The following is a 22,928-nucleotide window of genomic DNA, read 5'->3' on the forward strand; positions in this document are numbered from 1 at the left end:
TGTGTAAAGACCATTACATGTCTCACTTTGAAAGGACTTTAATGCCCTTATGAACTAACTCCTGGCTGAAATCTTTGGTCCCATGGAGACAGAGAAAGCAGCAGCCAGCTGGAAAACAAAAAAAGAGTTGTTATCTCTAAATTAAGTTAAACTCAGATCTGCTTAATATCTTGGCCAACTTATGCCACAACTATTTTGGCCCCTTCTGCCACCCCAAAGTCTTCTGCGGCCAAAATGTACCATTGTGCTGCTGTCTGACACTGCGCCAGCAGGCCTGTGCCAAAGCCAAGTAACACCCTTCCTTCTTGGGGTTTTGGGATAGCAGGGGAGGGTTGCTAATTCCTTTTGTGACCACTGACTAAGAGCTGAGTGGCCAACAATTTGGTAAATTATATACACACCTAAAATGTCAGCTGCATCAGAGATTTTTGCTCTCTGTCTTTCCAGTAGCTGGGGGGAACCTTTAGGCTAAAGGCAATTCTAGAAGAGTTGGGTTTCCTAACCACATTCTGTGGGAGGGATGCTAGGAGAACTCCAAGCATGCAGGACCCCGAGCAGCAAAGAATCATCTTTGATAAGTGTATATGCCAATGATTCAAACCAATGGAGAGGGATGGGAATTAAAATTAGTCACAGTTATGAAAACACACACACACACACACACACACACACACACACACACAAGAGGAGAGAGAGAAGCTCTACCACAAAAGTCCTTTTTGGAATCAGACTAGCTGTAAATACAAAAACACACATGGACACAGGTCAGCCATAGCTATGAATGTAGAATGTGTTAACTCCAAACTTTTGAAACACAAAAAGCGAATTCATAGTGTCACAAATCCATATGTATTTAGCCTGCATTCCTTTTTGGACTATAAGTTAATATATTCTGTGGGTTATCCAGTTCTTTGTTCTAGAAATTTGCTGTTTTTGACAACTACAGGTCAATGGGTTGGACAGAATGGAAATATTCTGACCACCATGCCAGTGGTCAAAACGGATCTGTAAAAATTTTAGGGGCTATGGCCTGTGTAGGGGAACTGGGTGGGGGGCTGGGCCTGACTACTATGATCACACTGGCTACACCAAGTGTCCTGGGCTCTGGGATTCGTGCCACGTGTTGGCCCTCTGGCTAGCGATGGGTGCATGGGCACCTTGTTCTGGTCCCCTCTTTGCCATAGTATTCCCTCCCTCCACCCAGTGAAAAGACTTGGTGGGGCTTCAGCAATGGCGGGGCTGGGCCTTGCTGCCAGGTGGATCTTGCTAGCACTTTGCCTCTAGAAATAGAGAACGTCAGTGCTGGAAGCAGATGGTACAGTGTAGCAGCTCGTGCCCACTGGCGAAGGGAATACCTACAGCTACAGCGGTAATCAGGCAGCGGGTAGTAGTTGTTATTTATGTTTTGATAAATCTGAAAAATTTCATACAAAATTGAAAAAGCAAAAGAGTATGTGCTAGAACAGGACAGCCCGGGTCCTGGCTCCTCCACTTTAGCTAGATGACTTTGGGCAAGTTCATCCCACTGGCAAAAGGTGGATGATAACGGTCCCGTCTTAGAGGGCTGTTGTGAGGAAATGAGATAATCCACATAGATTTCAAACAAGATCTGGCCTACAGTAAGCACTCAGTAATACAAGTAACTAACATTTCTTGAGCATATAATAAAAAGTAGCCATTGTTAATCTAATTATTAGTACAACCTTCTCATCTTACAGACAAAGATTTTAAGTGCCAGAGATAGGATGTGACTTGGTAAGGGATAGACTGCTATTGTTACCTTGGGTAGTAGGTCTCCTGAATGTTCTTTTCTCTTTCTCCTTGACTAAGTGCTATGACATGAGAGTGGAGTGAGCAGGCCCCTGGTCTTCAGTGAGACTGTGCCTTAACCACTCTGGGGGTGAAGCCCGCAGGCTGAGAATCCTGGCCCTTTCTAGCCCCTTCTACCTGCCTGTAGGATGATGAGTCCCTACCCCCAGCAGGCAGTAGGCAGAGAAAGGAGAAAAAGGTGAAACTCCAATCAGCAGTTTTATTACCCGCCATTGCCTAGACTTTCTCTGCACCCTTGACCTCTCCTCCAGCCAAGAATCCATTCATAGTATCCTTCCCTGGATTTCCTTTTCTCATCAGGTCTACACCTTCCCTTATTAATGCCCCAACTTTTTTTTTTTTTTTTTGGTTGCACTGGGTCTTAGTTGCGGCTCGCCAGCTCCTCAGTTGCAGCATGTGAACTCTTAATTGCGGCATGCATGAGGGATCTAGTTCCCTGACCAGGGATCGAACCCGGGCCCCCTGCATTGGGAGCATGGAGTCTTAACCACTGTACCACCAGGGAAGCCCTGCTCTATCCTTTTATTGTCTGAGCTGCAGTGGGATCTCTGCTGTTAGCCCCGAGAAAACCAACCCACCGTTCACCAGATAACCTGAGTGACGCTGCCCATCTTAGTAACAAACCCACTAAATGGCATATTCTCTTCCGCATGTTTTTATTGGCCAACTTTTGCGTGCTGGGCATTGTTTCGAACTGCCACTGGATTGTAAGGTATTAGGAAGACAATTTGTGTTTAAGGAATATATGAAATCAGTAATATTTGACTTCTTTTTGTAAGTTGTCTTTTAGGTTGTATTTGTGAAAACGTTTCAAACTTCTATTTAATGACAAGTTGAAATACCAGTTGACCTTTGGCAAATGGAAATCTTACATTTGTCACTTAGAACTGAAGGGGCTAAGATCTGGCTCTCCTCCCAGGTTCCTGGCTGAGCCCAGAGCTTGGCTGCTTTCTGCAAACTGGCTGGGAAACCCCAGAAGGTAGATACAGGTAGAGTGGCTTCCACAACTTAATCGCTTCTCAAGGATTCTATAATCATGGAACCAGAGTCCTAGAGCTGGAAAGGGCTTTAAAAATTGCTTAATTCAACCTTTTCACATCACAAATGAGGAAACTCAGGACCCAAGAAGTGAGGTGATAAAGGCAGTTTTTATCCAAATGCACCTGTGATTCTCCTCTTGGGAACAGAGGAGCCAAAGCCAGAGAAGAAAGTGGTCCAAAGTTGGATATACTGTATGAAATTGTCATTTAAAGATGCCACATAGCTTTAACCACACGGGTTAACAGGGCTGAGAATAATCCCTATGAGGGTTAAGTTAAAAATGCGTTTGTTTTTTTTTTTAAAAAAAAGAAACTTGGCTTTTATAAGCTATGAGAAGTGATAGGGATGGGGATATTTTCAGAGGTAAGCTGTGTTTCCACTCCTGACTAAGACTTAATGGAACACACGGATTCAGGGAGACGCGTGGGATTTTAACACAATTCAACATCAGTTAATTCTAAGAGTAAAGGCCCTTCAGTCCAGCTCCCTTCCACCTCAACGTTAAAGGAAGCTAGAAAGCCAATTACACTCGCAGCAGGGCCTCTCCCCAGCTGCAAGGGAAGAATGTACTGCAAATCTGTGTGTGCTTTACAAGCTAGTAAAACTATAATTGCAGGTGGGAAGGAACATGGGTTCTCTTTGTTTCTGCCAACATTTCAGTCTGGTAAGCTCCTCCCTTCTATAGTTGCAGAAATAGCGTGGACTCAGTATTTTTTTTAGCACACAAAATAGGTATTCTATGGTTCTTTAAAACTTACAGAATGCTTTTTGTTAAAACTGAAAAGACATCTGTGCGCAACCCACCAAAAGGGCATGCATTCTTCAGAGACAGGTGCTGAATGTGCCTACCTTTATTTGGAAGCCAAAACCCACCTTCTGGTTCAAGCTCTGAAGGTCTCTCAGCAAGACTAACAAAGGTGGCGAGGCTGGGAGGGTAATACCTGACTTGCTCTAGCAGAGCCCTAGGGAGATCTTGTTGCCTGGGGAGAAGGTGTGGGGTAGGGGGCTCTCCAGGTGCAATTCCCCTGTGGGGTCACTGGGGACGTCTGGTCTAGGACCACCCTGGAGGCAGGAGGAAGCTTTGCCTATCAAGGTGCTGCTCCATATGGTGGCTGTGCAACTGTTGCTGCAGCAGGATCCTGTGGTCTAGACACCCTTGCAGAATCTGAGAGGCAGAACTGGGGTGTAGCCAGTATTACTTCTGTGGTGACAACTGTAGTCTAGTGTCCACAGATGCAGAGTCTTGGTGCCACTAAAGAAAGCTACAGGGAGCCATTTATAAAAGTCCACATCTCCTAGCAACACTATACAGCTCCTATCTCCTAAGCCTTATGTGTTAAGCAGAGTTCTAAGTGTCATACATGTTAACTCCTCTAAGCCTCATAAACACATTTTGGGGCAGGTACTATTATTGTCCCCACTTCAGAAATGAAGTGCTTCTCGAGGCACCAAGTGAAGTGACTTGCCCAAGGTCACCTAGTGAGTCTGGGGTGAGCATCTGAATGTGGGCAGCCGGTCTCCAAGGCTCCAGTGCATAACCACTGCACCGTTCAGCCCCTCTGCAATGCCCAAGGTCGGGTATCATCACCCCTTTGGAGACCTTTGCTCCGGGCAGAAACTTCATCCCATGTTGGCCTCACACTGGCCTGCTGGTCTCCTAAAAGCTCCTGACAGCCATCTTAGTTTTGATTTCTATTTAATTTTCCACCTCACAAAGCAGTGACAGGGAGGGAGAATCTGGTGATACCTTTTGAATATGATTTATTAACCAATAGCTCGAGGAAATGTAGGGCTTCCTTGCTGCCACCTGACCTTTGTCTTCAGCCTTCCGAATGTTTGCATTACTGCCCTGACCTTGCAAAGTGACCTGGAATAGCTTGCCTGTTTCCTTGTGTGTGTCCACTTTCAGAGTCCAGCTGTCAGCCTGTGCAAGTCTGTCAGTTAGCATCTCAAGGGTTCGGAATGGGGTCTGCAGCCTTTTGAGGAGCACAATCTAACACTAACCTCCGAATTCCTTCCCGTAATTGAGCATTCATTAGTTTGACAGAACAAAAGCAGGCATTCTCTTTTATAAAGCAGAGGTCAAAACCAGTAGCTGTGTTTTGTTTGGCCTGCAGAGTGTTTAAATATTGAGAAATTTCACATAAAAATACAAATTTCCGGCCTCTCTTGGAAAACGGGAAGGGATGACAGCTCTGGGGCTCTGAGTACCACCTGTCCCCTTTAGAGGGAGATGCTCTCTCCGGCTTCTCATCATGGCCTGAAGTCTCACCTCAGGCCTGCTTCGGGCGCGGGTGCCACTTTCCTGGCCTCTGCAGAAATCGGAGTCAACAAAACCCTGTTCTGAAGCCATATTTCCCTCCTCTAAAATGTGAACTGGCTTGGTTAGGCTGGTGTACTAGGACAGAACTGGGAGAGCTGGTGTTCCCAGAGGGCAGGTGCTGTGCCTTTTCTCTCCTGTCCCTGCACTTGGCATGGTAAGTGTCTGGTACGTAACAGACATTTATCACTTTCTTCTTACGGATGAATAAGTGAGTGACTAGCTCTCTGGAAGAGAGTGAGTTTCTGACTGACAGAAACCAGCTCCCCAGCTACAGAAGTCCAGGCTTATTAATGCTTCAATAGCTTTTTGAATGACCGAGGCACCCTACACCTTTTCTTTATTTGTTGTGCTATAAAGATCTTTCCTGCTGTCACAAATGAGATTGAATCTTGTTTAAAATTCCAGAAGCAAGTATGTTGATGGTTTACTAGAATTTAGCCAGAAATTAAAATAAAAAACAAAGAACAATGTGAAGAGCTGCCCCCGTCAACCTTACAATTTTTCCTCAGAAAGATGGGGGTGATATTATTGAAAAGCAGCAAGTTCCAAATGTAGATAGAATTGCAGGCCACTAACACATGCAGCCAACGGTTCTCCCTAAGACACACGTGCTAATGCAGTCCTGTGAGGCTGCCATGCTTCCTGGCTCCATCTCTAGAGCATCAGGCGAATGAACTTTGTCTCTCTCTTTTTTTAATTTTATTGAAGTATAGTTGATTTACAATGTTGTGTTAATTTCTGCTGTACAGCAAAGTGACTCAGTTATACATATATATATATATATATATATTCTTTTTCATATTCGTTTCCATTATGGTTTATCACAGGATATTGAATATAGTTCCCTGTGCTCTACACTAGGACCTTGTTGTTTACCCATTCTATACGTAACAGCTTGTGTCTGCTAATCCCAAATGCCTGCTCCTTCCCACCCCTCCCCCCTCCCCCTTGGCAACCACAAGCCTGTTCTCTATGTCTGTGAGTCTGTTTCTGTTTTGTAGCTATGTTCACTTGTGTCCTATTTTAGGTTCCACATGTCTTGACTATTGTAAATAGTGCTGCTATGAACATAGGGGTGCATGTATCTTTTCAAATTTTAGTTTTGTCTGGATATATGCTCAGGAGTGGGATTGCTGGATCATATGGTGATTCTATTTTTAGTTTCCTGAGGAACCTCCATACTGTTTTCCATAGTAGCTGCACCAATATCAATTCCCACCAACAGTGTAGGAGGCTTCTCTTTTCTCCACACTCCCTCCAGCATTTGTTATCTGTAGACTTTTTAATGATGGCCAAGCGAATGAATTTTGAAAGTGCTAGAAACCCCCTCAGCCCTCGACACCTGACTAGACAGAGCCTTCTTATAATCCCTCTGGCCCCTTGTAGACCAACCACAAATGTGAGAATGGCTGGCATGAGACATCAGGGGGTAAAATCCCACCGGATGTCACTAGGTTGAAGCAGAATTATAGGTAGCCTCTACTAATTCTTGGCACCCAGGCAGAATACAGGGGTTTGGACCATAACCATCAAGAAGCACTAGTCCTTTTCTGAGAAAATAAGCCCTCTCAAATTCAGGGCCGGCATGGCTCCGGGCATGTAGTATGTGCTTAATAAATATTTGCTGAATGAATAAATGAACAGAGAGAACACCTAGCCAGTTCTCTTGATAGAGAACTGGGCTTATGCTTCAGATGTGCAGGTGGGATGGAAAGACTGTAAACTCTACACTCTTTGCTGCTTTAGGCACATCACAGACTCCTTCATTTCTGAGGAAAGTGATGTGATACCATCATACTTATACCATGAATGTTTTGAGACAAGTTATCAAAATCTTGAAGCATGCAGACAGAATTGTCAAAATCAGTAACGAAAATTACTCTTCAGAAATGTCCAAGTCAGCAATGAGAATTTTCTCCTGCTTGCCTCCATTCCAGAAACACCATGGGTTAGGTCATTGAGGGGTCTGAAGCTACCAAGGCCTGGAAGTCCTCATCCCATTGCCCTCTGCCTAACTCACGCCTATAGAGCCTCACATCTTAATCTAGAATCACAGCCACTAGGAAGCCTTCCCTGACAGCCAAGTTACTGGGCGTTCCAGTTACTATTGCTGTAAAATAAGTTACCCCCAAACCTAGTGGTGTAAAACAGTCAATATGTTCAGATTCTGTAGGTCAGGATTTCAGACAGGACACAGAAGAGACGGCTTGTCTCTCCTCCATGGTATCTGTAGTCTCATCGTAGCCTCTGCTGGAAAGACTTGAAGGCCAGGTGGGGAGTCATTTGGCGGTATCTTTACTCACATGTCTGGTGGTTGATGATGGCTGTCAGCTGGAATGACTACATGTGGCCTCTCTCTGTGGGGTCTCTGCAAGGGCTAGTATGGGCTTCCTTACAACATGGTGGCTGGTTTACAAGAGTGAGCGTTCCCAAAGAGTAGCAGGTTGAAGCTGTATCACTTTTTATGACCTAGCCTTAGAAGTCACATAGCAACACTTCCATGGTCACAGGCCCACCCAAATTCAGAAAAAAAAAGATGCCACTTCTCAATGGGAAGAATGTCGAAGTCTCAGTGTCAGAAGGGAATGTGGGATGGGAGATGCTGTTGTGGATATCTTTGTGAAATATAATCTTCCACACTGGATTGGATGTGTTTCCTGAGTACCCTGAGTTCAACTCCCCCTGACTTAAAAAAAAAAATGCTTGTGTGCCGCCCTCCCTAGACTGTGAGCTCAGTGAGGGAAGGGACTGGCTTACTCACCTTTGCCTCCTCTGTTGCACAGTGCCTGGCACAGAGAAGGCAGTCAACACGCATTTACTGAACTGAACCAAATAGAAAGGAAGAATCAGAAGGACTCCTGGGGCCCCTTTCATGCTGGCTGTTGGTGGCATGAGGGAAGTTTGACCAGGGCAATAAAAGAAATGTGAGAGAAAAGTACCTAAACACCTTTCTGGGGCCCAAGGCTATTCCCTGTGACTGTATCATGTATGATAAGGGAGTTTTTGCTTCCTTATGTTTCTCACACTGTATATAGGAAATAACTACAAGAATTGTAACTGACTTCATGTATTTCTCTTCTTGAGCTTTTTGGAAATATTTTTTTCCCCTTTATATCTCTGTGCCATAAAAATGGCAAGTATGAGATGACATTAGCCAAGAGGCTGCCTTTTTTTTATACACATACACTCAGGGTACAGCAGAAAGAACACTGGATAAGGAGTCAGAAAACCTCAGCTTCAGTCTTGGTTCAGTCACTGAGCAGAAGCTGTGTAGCTTTGCTATGCTGGCTAATTTTTCTAAATCTCAGTTTTCTTGTCTATAAAGTGGGTATAAAAAAGGTAGTAACACAGTATACAAAAACAAGATGCTATTACAAAACATGGTGGTTTTAAAATATGTTCACACATTCTTTGACATGCCTCCTTTCAGAAAGTGGAGTCTAATTCGCCCCAGAAACGTGGGCCTGACTTAGTGATTATTTCATATGAACAGAACGTGGAAGTGATGCTGACTTCCAAGGAGAGGTCACGTGGCTTTCATTCTCCCAGGTCACTCACAAGCCAGCCAGCATCTCATAAGGACACTCATTAAGCAGCTCATGGAAAGGCCCATGTGGGGAGGAGCAGAGGCCTCCCACCAGCAACCAGCACCAACTTGCCAGCTGGGGGAGTAACCCACCTTGGAAGCAGATGCTCTAGCCAGTCAAGGCTTCTTCAGATGACGCAGTCCTGACCAACCAACATCAGGACTGCAGCCTCCTAACAGATTCTGCACCCACACTGCCCAACTAAACTGCCCCTGAATTCCTGACCCACAGAAACCATGGGAGGCAGTAAATGTCTACTTCCGTTTTAGGTTACTAAGTTGTGGGGTAATTTGTTACGCAGCACTAGATAACTAATACACAGAACTATGCCTCACTAACCAACCAAAGGTATGGTAGGCATTTGTTTCCCTGATCACATGATGGGTTAGTTTTGAGTCACCGGGAGGGGGCAAGAAAGGGTTTGGATCAAAAGATATTTATGTGTGAGGTGGCAGGCTGAGGGGTCAGGCAGGGGGAAGAGTGCAATTCCATCTTTGGTAAGAGTGACACTAACCTTACTTTCTATCTTTAAGTAAACTGTCTTTGAAACCAGGCCCTCACCTAGTCAGTATTACAATGCTTTTTAATACGTGGGAAACAACAACAACACAAACTCCAAATCAACAACAAAACCCAGATGGTTGGAAGCCAAAGTAGACGTGGGGGCCAGGAAAGTGGACTCCAGGAAAGTGATCTCAGTGCTGACCAAGCACCATCCAGGGATGTAGCTGTATCTTCATCTACTAGCAGGCTGTTTATACTCCAGGGGCTCACGTCTGGCTTCTGGAATCCTTATCTCTGAGCTCGTTCTCACCTGGACGACAAGCCTCTCCATCCAACACTCAGCACCCAAGGTCATCTTTCTGACCTGGTTTCCCAACAGGAGCAAGAACTGTGCCCTTGGCTAGCCACGTTTCCTGCCGCAGCCCCCGTCCGCCTTCCCCAGTCCTTCACCGCGTCTGTGGGCCAAGTGTGTGGCTGTAGTCAGGTGTGGGGCCTGGATCTGCAGGCAGGCAAAGTTTTCTCTGGGCAAAGGCTAACCAGCTGGCACAAGGAACAATCTGTGCTACACCTTGTTAATCATCTGTATTAACCCACTCGGCTAATCAGCCCCATCACCAAAACGCCAGCAGTCATGATCGGCAGGCCTCCGAGGACTGAATGCCTCGGGGAAGGAGTCAGAAGACCCAGGCTCCAGTCCTGGTACTTGTCACTTCTCCCTCTCCCCTCCCCCCAGGATCTGAAACACCGTGAGGCAGGAACTGTTCCCACCTGCTCTCCTGACAACGGTGACTTTCCACTTGCCCTGCTGCCAACCTGCCAATCCTTCAAAGAGCAACTTTCGGTCCCTTCACTTCACCCTGAAACACCCATATTCACTGTTTGAAACCCCCCTTATTTAAAAGGAATGATTTGTTCCCCAAATGACTTACGGTCCTCTTTCCTAACTCATTCACTGGCTGCACCGACCCTGATGAAAGTTGCTAACAGAGATTTAGTGATGTTTTAATGGAGGCCTCATTCCTGTCTCATCCCAGATTATGCTCAGGGGTTTCTAAAGGCTGTGACGGCTGCAGGGGACACAGGCTCTGGCCATGGAGCAACACAGGCGAGCTGTCACGCTTCGTTTTTCTGCTGGTTAAATCCAAATGCTCCTAATTAGTTATCCTGACCGCTAAGGCCGGGGTAGACAATGGCGTGGGGATCAGGGGTGCTGAGAGGCTATGAATACAAGTTCCTCGGGCTCCTGAGGCCTGGGGACCAGTGACTTGGTTGTGGGCACTGAGGCACTGTGTCCCTGGGGGCTGCAGATTCAAAGACGTCAGCCCTCGTGTGAATAAAGGTCATCACCTGTTACTTCTTTGGTGAAAGGGCAGCTGTGCTGGGTGCCCACTTAGGCTCAGCCTTTGTCTGCTGACTCTGTGAATAGCACCCACAGAGAATAACATTCTCTGATTCTGTGTTTGCTTGGTGCGGCAGAGCCATGCAAAATAACTCGCAAACTTCCTCGAAGAAGTATTCAGCCAAGTATGTTTTTAAAAAGTGGCCTCGAAATGCCTTAAACGTCACCTTTTGGTGATCGTACTCACTAGCTAGAACACACTAGAAAATCTTCATGGTAGGGCCACCAATTTGCATTATTTCTTCAGGAGCCAATTCTGACAAATGGTTAGGTCACAAGGATGACAATTCCTGAACTCCATGGGTGTGGGGGACTAGAGAAAAAGCTAACTGAAAAGCCAGCTGGCAGTTCAAGAAGGTTTAATGTTCAGAAAGTTTGCAACATTGAACAACCCACTGTTGCTCCAATATGTAAAAAGCGGAGATTTTATTTGGTTTTAGAATTCTGTGCATTATTTTACAAAGTAGCATTTCTTTTTTTTGGTTGTTTTTTCATCTCCCTCTTTTTTGAATTAAAAAAATTTTTTTTTCATTGGGGTATAGTTGTTTTACAATGTTGTGTTAGTTTCTACTGTACGGCGAAGTGGAGTTCCCTGTGCTACACAGCAGGTTCTCATTAGTTATCTGTTTTATACATATTAGCGTATATATGTCAATTCCAGCATTTCTAATGTCATTTTATTTAGGGGCTTAAGTTAAACTAATTCGTTTGCTTTTCTTTTAAAGGAAGGGAGTGTGAATGAGTTCAGGATAGTGTGTGTATGTGTGTGTATTTATCCATCCATCCATTGATTCATTGAACATTTACATGCCCAGTTGCTTAGTATAAATGTTCATTGCTTTAGCATAAAACAAACAATTCAGACTGTTTTAGGCCCCTCTAGAAAGGCAGTATGCATCTGATTTACTCCTCTCTTTTCAAGGCTCTTAAGGGCTATGGGTCCTCTCCTCTGGCACCCTTCCCACTTCACATCTTTTAGTAAGTACTCCAAATTTCAGACTCTTCCATCTTTTTTTCATAATTAAAACTTACCTATTGAAATCTATCTCCCCTCAGTTGATTATCCTGTGCTTTCAACTTATTAATAAGACAAAAGAATTTGTGCCAAAATAATAATTTACTCTTCTCAGGTAATATACAGGCATACCTCAGACATACTGTGGGTTCAGCTCCAGAGCACTGAGATAAAGCAAATATCACCATAAAGCGAGTCATATGAATTTTTGGTTTTCCAGTACATATGAAAATTGTTTACACTATACTGCAGTCTATTAAGTGTACAAGCATTATGTCTAAAAAAAAGTACATGCCTTAATTAAAAAATACTTTATTTCTAAAAACTGCTGACCATTATCTGACAACGCAGGGTTGCCACGAACCTTCAATAGGTGAAAAACACAATATCTGCAAAGTGCAATAAAGTGCAATAAAATGAGGTATGCCTGGGTTTCATATTAACTAGAATCGAATTGCCTTAACCTGGAGGTAGGGGCTAGTTTGAAAAGTTAGGGCCTAGGGAAGGTGAACAATGGGGAAGTCAGCTCCTGAGATGGTCCCACAAGAGGTGTGTGTGTGTGTTGGCAGGTGAGGTGGTGAGCGATGGAGGGAGCGGGTGAGGAGGGGCCGCTCTAACCCACCGCCTCACCCCTGGGATCATCCAGTATCCTTTCTCACGAATCGGGTACAAATAGAATCATTCACTGCTTAACTTACATACGTCCCAAAGGTGAGTAACACCAGAAGAGTTAGTCATTTATAGACATTTTAGGTTTTTGTCACAAGAGCACAGGTAGCCACAATTTAGAAGTCAAGTCTGACCGTTCCTTTCAGCAAGTAGAAGGAACTTCAGAAGAAGCCTCCTATCACTTACACGGTCCGAGGAATGACATAGTAAACCATGGCTCTGATTTGCTCCTTAATAGCAACCAGGATCTCTTGAACGCTAACTCACATACACTAATGTATTCTGCTGATAAAATGTGGGACTTTCTTGTCAGTGTTAAAAGAGCCAAAGGGATCTGAGTAAGGAGAAGGTTTGTCACACACTCAACAGGGAAAGGGGAGAACTAATACAAAAAGCTAACGCACTGAGGGTTACAGTATCGTTTCTGCTGTTCCACTGGAGCATATCTTTTTATTGTATTCCTGTTGTAAAGTCTTCCCTTGAATTTCTGATAATGCTGGGTAGACTGAAAATAACGAAACATAAATTCTATTCTACTTTCCCTTCTCAAAGTATCCAAGTGGGAAAAAAACTGTTAAAAAGCAGCCTCATTTCCCCATTAAAAACACGCACCAACACTGGTCTGTTCATTCACATATGCTTAGCCATTGCCTGCCAAATCCTTTCTGAGGAATTGCTCTATCATTTCAAAACACCACCATGCATTCAAACCTCCTGAAAGTTTGCTTATAAGATTTTACTTTAAAAAAAATAGTATATTCTGTCAGATTTACATTCAAAGAGCATAGGTTGAATGTTTTTCTAACAATATCTACTTTGCTGAACAGAAATTCATTTGAAATTCCAAACTTAAATGAATAACTCAAACGGGTGTGCCCTCCTCAACCCCCTACCCAGCTCCCGGGATTTGGAGAGTCTCTGCCCCCATCTTCTTCGCCCTTCCTTGGTCCTGCTACTAGGACAGGAGAAGTATTGATACTTGCTCTATCTTACATGTTAAAATGCCGCCGCTGATTAGGTAGTGACTATGTGGGGGTCAACTACTACCTTTGCCTGTGCTAGGAAAACCCAGTGAGCAACTTATTTACTGGTGAAATAAAAAGACAGGGGGCTTCCCTGGAGGCGCAGTGGTTAAGAATCCACCTGCCAATGCAGGGGACACAGGTTCGAGCCCTGGTCCGGGAAGATCCCACATGCCGCGGAGCAACTAAGCCCGTGCGCCACAACTACTGAGCCTGCGCTCTAGAGCCCGCGAGCCACAACTACTGAGCCCACGAGCCACAACTACTGAAGCCCGTGTGCCTAGAGCCCGTGCTCTGCAACAAGAGAAGCCACCGCAATGAGAAGCCCATGCAGCACAATGAAGAGTAGCCCCTGCTCGCTGCAACTAGAGAAAGACCGCGTGCAGCAATGAAGACCCAACGCAGCCAAAGAAAAAAAAGACAATTAGGGACTCCGCACTGGCATAAGCTACAAATGTTACCAATAATTGGCAACGCTGAGCACTCACTGGCCAGTGGGCAGGTGACTACAGCTCCCAGAACAACTAGAGGGAGTCCCCTTCGCTAAGCAGTGTCAGTGAGTGCTATTTATTTCCCAGGTCCAAGTGTACAAAAGTAGAGAGAGTGCATGCAAAGAGGCCAGTGAATTCAAATACTAAGAAGAGGAGAAAAAACTGTCTTGAATGTCATTTCAGAGGCATTAAGGGAGTCTGAAATCTTCTGCCAATTTGTTGAATTGAGTCTACCTGCTAAAACTTTTGGGATTGTTACTTTTTTTTTTTTAAATAAACTTATTTATTTATTTATTTATTTTTGGCTGTGTTGGGTCTTTGTTTCTGTGCGAGGGCTTTCTCCAGCTGCGGCGAGCGGGGGCCACTCTTCATCGCAGTGCGCGGGCCTCTCACTGTCGCAGCCTCTCCCGTTGCGGAGCACAGGCTCCAGACGCGCAGGCTCAGTAGTTGTGGCTCACAGGCTCAGTTGCTCCGCAGCATGTGGGATCTTCCCAGATCAGGGCTCGAACCCGCGTCCCCTGCATTGGCAGGCAGACTCTTAACCACTGCGCCACCAGGGAAGCCCCGGGATTGTTACTTATAAAAATGAAAACAGAGAGAGAGAAAAAGTTTGCACATTTTTTGCTACCAGAATTCTTTCAGCATCTTTATTTGGGTGGTATTAGTGTTTTGTGTACTACATTATTTTAAGATTACTGTATATTTACTTAAATTATAAATCCCCTTTTACCATGTTTATTAAAATTTTACCTTTTTTTTCTTTCTGGAGAGGAAGATAGCTACATTTTGTTTTTTAAATAAAAGCTAATGGGGAAACTCAAATTCACTTGAGAGAAACTTGTAGAAAGGAATCTAGGCCTTTAGGAAGGATATTTATATTGCCATTATTTGAGATTAATTCTTCAGTTACTTGGTTGAGTTTCTTCCTCTCCCCTGCAAAAGTTATAAACTGAAATTCATTCTTCTATAGTTATTTCATATAATAGAAGAGATGCTTTTATAGAGACCTTTGTTTTAGGAGTGAGGACGGGAATCAAATGGGAGAAATAACTTGCCCTAAAACTCCTGAAGCTGACTTGAAACAGGGTGACGTAGAACCCAGACAGAGGCTGAAATGGTACAGGCCGAGCTGGGGCTGGGAGCTGGGTCAGTCAGGCTGGGTTTCCTGCTACCCCTGACACGCTCTGTCACAAAGCAATAGTATGTTTTCCCCCTTCTTGTGTTCCCTTCTCTTACCTATTTGCAAGAACAGTTCAGATCCAGAAAACATGCCAGAAATTTACTCTGAAACCAAGGGAAGATGGGGCGGAGGTGCCCTTCAGTACTGATAGCCTAGATGTAGACAGATCAAAAGCTAAATCCAATTTAACCCACCTCAGGCAGAAAAAGATAATTGAATTAAACTTCCTCTAAATATGATAAGTTTGGGGATCTTAAATCCAGGCACAAAGAACCAGGTTAGAGTGAACTGTGGAGTAAATGGATGAAGGGAGCTCTGGCTGCCCCCGCCCACAGGGAGTTTGATAAGCTGTTGATTGCCTCTATCGCTTTACTACTGAGGCTGAAAACTGATTAAGCTGCTTATGGGGCTCCGACGCTAATGGTCTGGCCCACCGAGAATACTGCTGCCACTGATTTAGGTAAGCTGCTTGGCATGTATGGTTTGAGTATTACAATGGGGAAAAAAAAAAGAAAAGAAAAAAAGACAGCAGGGTATAGGAAAGCTTTAAAAAAGAAGGCTTTATTATGCCAAATAGCTACACTACTTTGACACCCTAAAATGAATACGGAATTACTGATTCTTTCTCTTCATCTGGTATCAAAACTCATTTTTGAAAGGCTTCCTCAAAAAGTACTCACTCTGGGGTCCACCCATTCTATTTTAAACCACCTTTACAAGAAGATGCCACTGGTGCCTTTAAACATACTTCTCCGGTGATAAGAGTCTCGGTCCTCAGATACTAAGATCAGGTAGAGTCCTAGAAAATATATAAATGTATACTGGGTCTTGTATCCAATTCTTCCCCTTGAACACCACTGGGCAATCATAATTAAAACTGTATCTCTTTCCACTCCAGCCAGCAGATCACTGGTGCTTGATTACGTAGTAAAGGACAGCAGGACTGAAGGAGGGGAAGGAGCTGATGTGTCCAAATAAGTTTAAACTGGATGCACAAGTGGAAATTAAAACCCTAGTATTCTCTCACCCTCTCCAACTAAATGCTCTAGAACTATTTCTACCTTTTAAAATAACCTATCTACTTCTGGCGGGATAAAGAGAACACAAAACTCTTAAGTTTAAATTACTTTTCAAGGTTTTATTTATTTTTTAAGTCTTGAAAAATGAGTGAAGGATCTGAACACAGATTAAGTTGACCTCATTTCTTCTGGGCAAAACAGCAAGAAACAAAAGAACCGAATCACAGCAGTTTGAGACGTTCTGAAAGTTGTCACAATTTTTTTTTTTTTTTTTTTGTAATTGACTCTTGAAAGAATCCACAATATATGGAAAAGAAAGCAATGCTTTCATGCAGTGTCTGAAAGCTTCTTAGGGAGTGAGCTGTTGATTTAAATGATTAACCAAAGCTTAACATATTCAGAATTTTGGGTTGAACAGACAAAATGTTGGCTTTCTTCCCGGGTGCTAACCTGGTCAGTCATTAAAAGGATATACGTACACAAATAAAAGTATAAAAAGATGATTTTGACTCTTACATGCTCTGTTGTGTTTTACTAAAATTTAATGTCATCCAACTGTTTGACGTGAGCACAAGTCAAAGAGTTTAATATATTCATTGCCTTTTATGTCTTTTTTTCCCTTGTACAACTTTTTTTATTGATATAATTCACATACCATAAAATTCACTCTTTTAAAGTATACAATTCACTGGCTGCTTTTAGTATAGTTTCAAAGTTGTGCAACCATCACCACTAATTCCAGAACATCTTCATCAGCCCCGAAGGAAATCGCACCCCGTCAGCAGCCTCTCCTCACCCCCCGGCTCTCCCCAGGCCCTGGCAACCCTGGCTCTCCCCAGGCCCTGGCAACCGCTCACCTACTTTGTCTCTATGGATTGGCCTATTTTGCACATCCTAAGAAAAGTCCACATAAAATAAGAATCATAAAATATGTATTCGTTTCTGTCTGGCTTCTTTCAACATGATGTTCTTAAGGTTCATCCGTGCTGTAGCACGTATCAGTACTTCACTCCTTTTTATGGCCGAATACTATTCCATTGCGTGGATATACAACATTTTGTTTATCCATTCATTAGCTGATGAACATCTGGGTTGTTGCCACTCTTCAGCTATTATGAATAATGCTGCTTTGAACATTCCTGTACAAGTTTTTATGTGGACATATGTTTTCAGCCCTCTAGGGTATATGCCTAGCAGTGGAATTGCTGGGTCACAGGGTAACTCTACGTTTAACTTTTTGAGGGACTGCCAAACTATTTCCCTAAGTGGCCGCACCACTTTCCATTCCCAGCAGTGTATGAGAGCTCCAGTTTCTCTATATCCTTGCCAGCATTTCTTATTGTCCTAGAATATCTTTTTATACTAAGTTTTCTTTTCTCATTCTGAACAGAAAATAATTGATGATTAGGGCTTGTGAATAAAACTACTCCAATGATGGCAGAATTCAGTGCCAAAGCCATAATCAACAAAAACATTTTCCCAGGGAGAAAACAGAAATGAAATGGCCCCTCTAAGTGCTTACCTGCTGCAGATCAGCGAGGGAATACAGGTGGATCTGTTGAAGGAGGTATTCTCTGGGGAAAATTCTGAAAACGGACAGAAACACAGATAAATTGTGGTGCTGCCAAAAAAACACACTTTTTCTGAGAAGTTTCCAAGTCTCATTCAAGAATCCCTTTCCACCCAATACTCTTCCTCCCCACATCCTCTGAGAAACCTGTAATAATACCTTTTTCCAGATACTTTTCTTTCTAACACAAATACCAAAAAGGGAGTAAGGGCGTGTGATCTTTCATTTCTGATGTAGTCCAAGGTGCTAGGAGCACAGTGCAATGGTCCGGGCCTGAGGACCAGAGTGCCAGGTTTCTTGTACCAGCTGCGTCCCTAACAAGCTGTGTCATCTCAGGCAAGTCCTAAAACCCATCTAGCTTCAGATCCTTCATTGGTTAATGAAGGTGACTGAACTTGTTGTCTTAAATCTCTTCCCAGCTCTATTAGTCTATGTCTAGATGAATAGATTTTAGAGTTGAGAAAATCAGTTGGAGGGGCAACCTGAGTGTCTTTGCCTAGAGGCTCCTATGGCTTTCATTAATGGAGATGGCAGTGCCAAACACCACTTAGTGAGCTATCCTCTTACGTACACAGTGATGAGTTTTGGAACCTAGGTACAGATGGGAATAATGGGACAAAATATTTCAAATTGAGACTCCCTGACAAAGTCTAATATCTTTGGTTGCTGTCAATTCATAGCATCTGGATAAATGACGGTGAGTGAACAGGAAAAACAAATCTATTAGGGACAAGCAAACAGGTACTGAAGCATAGATGGTTAGAAAACACCACACACACACACACACACACACACACACACACACACACACACACATACACAAAACAAAACTCATGGTGCTAGCATTTTCTCTTTGTCTTAGGATACAAGAAAATTGCATAGTACCACCTAAATGAAAGAAGCCACCAACTCAATGAAAATTTTTGACTATCTGCTACATGCCAAGCACTGTGCCAGGCACTAGGAAGACAATTATGAATGAGACAGTCCCAGTAGCTGAGCATATCAGAGCATATCAAGGAGCATAAAGTCAAGCTAGGGAAAGATACATAAACTGATAATTACAACACAACATGGTAACATGAAAATAGGAGTTATATGCACAGGGTACATATTTTTAGATTGGTCTAGCATGGTAGGTCTCAACCTTGGCCGTCTATTAGAATCACTTGGGAAGCCTTTGAAAATAATAGGGCATAAGTATGGGTAGAACCCAGAAATCAGTCTTAAAACAAAAACTCTCGTGGTGATTAGTGCAGCCAAGGTTTAGAACCACTGGCCTAACTCGTAGCTTGTTGGGGAATTCATTACTCAGTCTTTCAATTAAGTATGCATTACTGGATAAATCCTAGAGATTAAGCCCTTTATCCTTCCATTCATCTATCTAGCCATCCAATTCTGATTAAGCACAACTGTGTGCCAGCTACTGTACTAGGCCACTGAAAAAAGGGCACTGAACCAATTAGGTGAAGTTCATCCCCCATGGAGGTCTGGGACAGGCATATTCTAGTTTGGAGCACTCCTGATAAATATATGATAGGCTCTGAAGATTTCTGCTGAAAATTCCTGTTTCATCCACAAGAGTGAGAACAGACCAAGTGAGTGACACGGCCCTTATACTCTGGGGAATAAAATTCAGTTCCTAAGGCTAGGCTCCCTTCAACTCTAATGGTTTGGGGCCGCACCTGTGGCAGGTAGCAGCACACAGTCCCAGCCCAGCTGGGGAGGGTGTTGGGAAAGTGCTCAATCCCTCCATGTGGGATGAAGCTTCCCTACAAAGAGGCCCCCTATTGTAGAAGGTAGACCGCGGTCCCAGGAGGGACCATGAGACATAACCAACTTCCATTTTCAATAACACACACGTATGACAGAGATGATCAAGAGGCCTATTCCTCATGACCCCCTACAGGATTAACGACAAGAGAAGTCTGCTTCAGGTGTGGCCCTCAACGTACATCATTTAATTCTCACAACAACCCTGCATGGTAAGTACAACCTCCATTTTATGTGAGAGGGAACTGAGGCTCAGAGGCAAAAACTAATTTGCCCAGGGTCACAAGCGGGGACGCAAGGCCAGGACTTTCTGACTCCAAAGGCCTGTGCTTCTTCTACTTTCCAGGAGATGAAGGTGGAGGAAGGAGGGAGGTGGGTTTGAGCTGACCATCTAATATAGCTATATAATACATCTCTCTTCCAGGTAGGTGTTTATTGCTGTTCAGGCCAGCAGCAATATAGAGCCATTGGTGCTTTTTAAAAGAAGGAAAGTAACACTGATGCGTTTGGTCACGCCCACTTCCGGAAGGCACCCGGGAGGGTGGAGAGACTGCAGGCAGGGACAGTCCTGACCACGTACCCCAGGGGCTCTTCCAGGGTAACCACAAGGCGAAAGCGAAAGCGAAAGCGAAAGGGGTGAGTGTGTAGACACAGGAGAACTTCTGGAAGAGTTGACAACATTTTGGAATTGAAGGCGACTCTGAAGTCCTAGCTTGGGTGACAGGATGGTGATGTCATTGGCCAACACAGGGCAGGCTGCTGGGGGAGGGGAAAAAGCATTGAGATTTAATTGCGCTGAATATCAAGTGCTTGTGTGGAGGACAGGCGTGGCCCTTGGCGGATGTGGGGCTGAGAGATGTGGAAGAGCCAGGGGCACTTCTGACAGCAGCACAGAGGGGACAGCTGAAGCTGTGGGAACGGAGGGAGCGGACCTTGGAGGAAAATGAACAGAAGCGGGGCTGAGTGTGAACAGGGGTTGTTTTTACTTTTTCTTACCTTACAAAGCCTAGAATTATCTGAAGTACACTTTGGTAGTCTGCAGTTTTTCTCATGCTTGAAAAATTGTTTTGAAAATAACCAGGATGTTCACGTGTACGTGAGTTCCTAACATTTCCTCTTTTTGTGAAATGTTTATGCCCTTATACCCTTCACCTGGCTTCCCCTAATGGTAACACCTTACACAACCATGGTGCATTGATCAAAACTAAGAAATGAACTATTATGTAAATCAGACCTTATTCAGATTTCACTAGTTGTTTCACTAATGTCCTTTTTCTGTTCAAGGATCCAATCCAGAATATGAGATTGCATTTATAGATTTTAAAATATATATCAGTATTTGCAAGATGACTTGAGACCCAAACATCATGTGCAGAAAAGCAAACCTAGGACGCAGCCTTTCAGTGGAGGTCACTAGGGTAGCAAAGTATGATAATCTGCTATGGGGACAGAGGATGTTTAAGTGTGGTTGAATGGGAGGAATAACCTTTTTCAGAGGCAATTGCCTCGTAAGGAAATCCCTTAAGTAAAGTAAAATGAAGGCAATGTGGCAGCAGGGCTGAGAAACAGACGGACTGAACTAAACAAGCAGGCTGGAAAATCATTTCAAGATGAGCTCCTGTCTTTTCCATTGGTTTATACACACGTAGGTCAGCTGGAGAAAGAGTTAGAAGGAAGGTGACTGAAATGAACTCTAGCAGGGACAAATGCAGGGTAGCATGTCGTTAATGTTTGCTACTTAAAGTTCTTCTCTAAAATCCTAAAACTTCCCCGACCGAGAGTGTACAGGATATAAGAATTAATTGCAAATTTACAAATGGAATCATACTGGTATACACTTACTAGAGTACTACAGCCAGTCAGTTAGTTATCCAGTCAACAGACACTACTGCGTGCCTAAAATGAGCCAGGTGCTGTGCTAAGGGCTGGAGACGGATATGTTCAGTGAACACAATTGATGAGCAGCAAAGAGAATTTCCAATTTCTCCTCTCTAGGCTGGGTCCCCTTTGCCTCCAAACACTGTTCATTACTCTTCTCACAATAACCGACCAACTTTGGACACAGTAATCTCTAATACTCCTTAAACATTATTTACACAGCTAAAGTGAGCTGTGTATGTAGTGTTTCTGTGTGTAAATATATTTCACATATTTATTTTCTCTTCCCCTCTGGAAGCGATTCTAAGCCCCTCCAGAAGCACCGTATCTGTTGTCTCCTCTCTGGCACTCTTCAGTGTCTAATACTATAATTTACAAGAGGTCAGCCTAACGACACAAAGAACTGGAAAATGCAATATACGCAGAAAAGATAAAGGAACTGAGCTTGTTGTGTTTGGAGAAGATGTTGTGTCCAGGAGATTTAGTGGTGGCCATAAAAAATACAGACTTTTAAGACAGATATTGCCAATCAGCTTTTCTTCTCTCTGAGGATGGAAATTATATCAAGAAAGCATTGAAGTCAAATATGAGAATAAAGTTCCTGAGAGGGAAGACTAAGCAGCATTAAAATGTGTCTCTTACAGGGATGCTTTTTAATGTAAATAAAAGAAGGAAAAGATCTGTTGCAGTTATTTAGAGGTAGGGACTTGCTCTTCTGCTTAGAGGAGGAAAGGATTTCAAAGGCGGGGCCAGATAACCCCGTCAGTTTGTTCCTCTTTTTCATTGCTGGCGCCGTCAAGGCAGACTGAATTGGCAAGACATTCTCGGAATATCTTTTCTTTAATTTTCTTTTTTAAATTACAAAAAATTTTTTTAACGGTTTCAGTCCATTTACGTTATTACAAAATACTGGTTATATTCCCCGTATTGTACAACACATCCTTGTAGCCTATCTTACACCTACTAGCTTATACCTCCTACGCCCACCCTATATTGTGTCCGCCCTCCACCGCTGGTAACTACTAGTTTGTTCTCTGTATCTGTGAGTCTGCTTCTTTTTTGTTATACTCACTAGTTTATTGTATTTTTTAGATTCCACATGTAAGTGATATCATACAGTGTTTGTCTTTCTCTGAATATCTTCTTTAGGCTGATGTCCACAGGGGAAGTGCAGGGCAAATAATGACATAAAAGCCAAGCCCCAAAAAGCACAGGCAACATCCCATCTGGGTGATGCCCAGGGCTTCCCCCACTGTGGCTTTGGTGTACAAGGAGCTGGCCTTGTACCTGGCCCGTCTGACAGGAGCTCTTTAGGAAATGGATGGAACAAGCAGGGCCTCCCAGGGGTCAGTTGTGGAAGGGATTGTGGAGAACCGGGAGGCCGCGGTGTGGCTGGGTAGCATTAAGCTGCCTCCAGCAGATCTGACTAGGAGAGGATAGGGCGCTGCAGGGGACCAGAGATGAACCTGCAGCCACTTCAGGCACTGCTAGGGGAGCCGCTCACGTCCGGGAGGCAAGGTTTGGCACCCCCTTGAGAGCCATGGCAGCACTAATTTTATAATTTTACTATTAATGTATTCAATAAAGGATGAATGATTATTTGCATTTTTTGGTAAGAAAACACAAC

At 43.8% G+C, this 22,928-nt stretch overlaps 1 protein-coding gene across 8 annotated transcripts in view; it reads right to left on the reverse strand.

Moving 5' to 3' along the window:
* PLEKHM3 (pleckstrin homology domain containing M3) overlaps nucleotides 1–22,928 on the reverse strand; it is a 182,254-nt gene that overhangs the window by 63,871 nt on the left and 95,455 nt on the right. For 6 of the 8 annotated variants that reach the window (XM_061204312.1, XM_061204302.1, XM_061204321.1 and 3 more), the window contains one exon: nucleotides 17,603–17,666. In XM_061204312.1, the coding sequence (XP_061060295.1) occupies nucleotides 17,603–17,666 (64 nt within the window). Of the gene's footprint in view, nucleotides 1–14,385; nucleotides 14,458–15,755; nucleotides 15,861–17,602; nucleotides 17,667–22,928 lie in introns of those variants that run through there. The other 2 variants (XM_061204366.1, XM_061204357.1) reach the window with 2 other exon arrangements.

Source organism: Eubalaena glacialis, chromosome 1, assembly GCF_028564815.1.
Source record: "Eubalaena glacialis isolate mEubGla1 chromosome 1, mEubGla1.1.hap2.+ XY, whole genome shotgun sequence".
NCBI lineage: Eukaryota > Metazoa > Chordata > Mammalia > Artiodactyla > Balaenidae > Eubalaena > Eubalaena glacialis.